We start from the raw sequence: 2,282 nt of genomic DNA, 5'->3' as shown, positions 1-2,282 counted from the left end.
TGACGGGCGGCGGGACTCCCGCTCCCAGCAGGCCGCGCGCGGCTGGCGTGAGTCTCGCGAGAAGGAGGGGGAGGAAGGAAGGACTCGGCTTCCCGGCGTGCCGCGCGGCTCCTGGGCGGGGTTCGGGTTGCCATGGAGACGATTATGCGCTCGGGTGTGGGGGTGGATTGCAAACCCGGGCTGGGGGGCTAGCACGTGTGAAGGCGCGTGCGAGGGGGCCGGTGAGTGTGCAAAGCCGGGCTCGGGAGGAGCGAGTGTGCGAGGCAGGTGGTGAGTGGATGTGCAAATCTGTGCTGGGGACTAGCGGCGAGTGTGCGAATCCGCGCCGGGTGCGGGCAAAAGCAGGAGTGAGTGCGTTAGCGAGCGTGCAAATCCGTGCAGTAAGGGAGTTGGTGGCGCGCGTGCAAATCTGTGCGGGGTGGTGGTGAGTGGGAGCATACGTGTAAGGGGGTGATACGCGTGCAAATTGGTGCAGGGAACTAGCAAAGCATGAGCGTGCAAATCCACAGTGAGAAATAGCAAGTGTGAAAACAAGTCTAAGCAGGTGAATGAGCGTGTGAATCTGTGCCAGGGGGCTTGTGAGCATGAAAACAAATACAGATGGCCTGGTGAGCGTGCAAATCTGTGCTGGGAACTAGAGAGCGGTGTGTGAAAACTTGCACTAGGAACTAGCAAGTGTGAAAGCGAGGGTAAGGGTGGTGGTGCTCGTGCAAAGCCATGTTGGGGGCCAGCTAGTGCAAAAACCAGTGTAAGGGAGCTGATTGTGCAAATCCATGCTGGGGCCAGCTAGCGTGAAAACAAGCATGCGAACTGCTGAGTGTGCAAATCTGTGCAAGTGTGAAAACAAGCGCAAGGGAGCTGAGGAGTGTGCAAATCTGTGCTGGGTGCCCGCAAGTGTGAAAACAAGCGCAAGGGAGCTGAGGAGTGTGCAAATCTGTGCTGGGTGCCCGCAAGTGTGAAAACAAGCGCAAGGGAGCTGCTGAGCATGCAAACCTGTGCTGGGAGCCAGTGAGCGTGAACGCAAGGGTAAGCAGGTTGGTGAGCGCGCAGATCTGTGCCAGGGGCCGGTGAGTGTGAACACAAGTGGAAAGGGCCCTGTGAGTGTGCATCCCCCGTGTGTATCCTTGCAGCGCGTGAGCAAATGAGGCCCTGTCAGCCTGGGATTGGCCCAGGCCCGCTCTGTGGCCTAGCCCCTCTACTGCTAACCAGCCGGGGGAGTCTCCGGGAGCAGGGGGAGCAGCCCCCAGCCCGGGGCAGTCGTGCCCACTCATGCCCCGTCTCTCCCCAGCATGGCCGGGACGCGGAGCTGGCGCTGGAACAGCTGCAGCCCCTCGCTGCGGGCACCGCCCCTGGACTTCTCCTTCCGAGGCATCAGCTTCCTCCAAGGTGCAGTTTGTCCCCCGGTGCTGCCTCGTTGCAGGCACAAAGCCACGGCAGGGCGGGCGCGGGAGCATCGAGGGGGCACCCCCTGCACGCCCGGCTGCCCGGTGCCATGTGGTCTCCATGGGGCAGAGATGAAAGGGGGGGTGGGGGGCACAAAGGGACTTGCCCAAGGCGGCACAGCGCACCAGTAGCAGAGCTGGGAACACTGCTCCAGGTGCCAGCTCAGCGCCTCAACCACGAGGACGCCACATTCCCTGGAAACCCAGGAGTATCCCTGCCCCGCATGCCCCGGGCTCTGCGGGAAGCCAGGCGTGGGAGCGGAGAGTGCACCCCGGGGTGCTCGGGGGCAGACGGGGCCTGGCTGTGCCCAGCCTCCCAGTCAGCCGTCTCTCCCCGCTCCCCAGACCTGCAGACGGAGGAGCCGCGGGCCGGCCCGAGGGCGATCCCACGCTCGGCGCAGGGCCGGATGCTGACGCGGGCCGTGCGCCTCAACAACAACACGCTCAACGAGCTGACGGACCTGGGCCCTGTGCTAGAGCTGCTGCTGGAGAACCCCGAGGAGCTCTCCTGGCTTGACCTCTCCTTCAACGACCTGCCCACCATTGACCCAGTGGGTGCACGGGGGCTGCAGATTCTGGTGCCGGCCCTAGTTTAGACCACCTGCTCTCTGTGCCTCATTTTCCCCACCTGTGAAATGGGTGCGGTGTGCTGGAGGTCTCTGTGCCCCTGCTGCAGACTTACTCCTGGAGGGTCTGGGATGAGGCAGGGGGAAGAGCTGTAGAGCTATCGGGTGGGGGCAGGGATGTCAATGGGACAAAGCCAGACCAGTGCTGAGCACCACTGGCTGCGCAGCCCTTGCTTCTCTCAGTCAGGGACCGTTGTGGGGAGGAGGGGGTCTT

The 2,282-nt window shown here is 63.2% G+C and overlaps 1 protein-coding gene across 2 annotated transcripts in view; it reads left to right on the top strand.

Moving 5' to 3' along the window:
- The first annotated feature begins 132 nt into the window (after window positions 1–132).
- Window positions 133–2,282, top strand: part of LOC102387319 (leucine-rich repeat-containing protein 51-like) — a 5,952-nt gene continuing 3,802 nt past the window's right edge. The window contains exons 1-3 of one of the 2 annotated variants that reach the window (XM_006038690.2): window positions 133–221; window positions 1,289–1,386; window positions 1,788–1,993. In XM_006038690.2, coding sequence (XP_006038752.1) covers window positions 1,290–1,386; window positions 1,788–1,993 — 303 coding nt within the window. In that variant the 5' untranslated portion in view covers window positions 133–221; window position 1,289. Of the gene's footprint in view, window positions 271–1,288; window positions 1,387–1,787; window positions 1,994–2,282 lie in introns of both variants that reach the window. The other variant, XM_025195220.1, reaches the window with a different exon arrangement.

Source organism: Alligator sinensis, unplaced genomic scaffold (genome assembly GCF_000455745.1).
Source record: "Alligator sinensis unplaced genomic scaffold, ASM45574v1 scaffold854_1, whole genome shotgun sequence".
Taxonomy (NCBI): domain Eukaryota; kingdom Metazoa; phylum Chordata; order Crocodylia; family Alligatoridae; genus Alligator; species Alligator sinensis.
The sequence above is the reverse complement of the archived record's forward strand: the minus strand, read 5'-3'. Positions and strand labels throughout refer to the sequence as shown.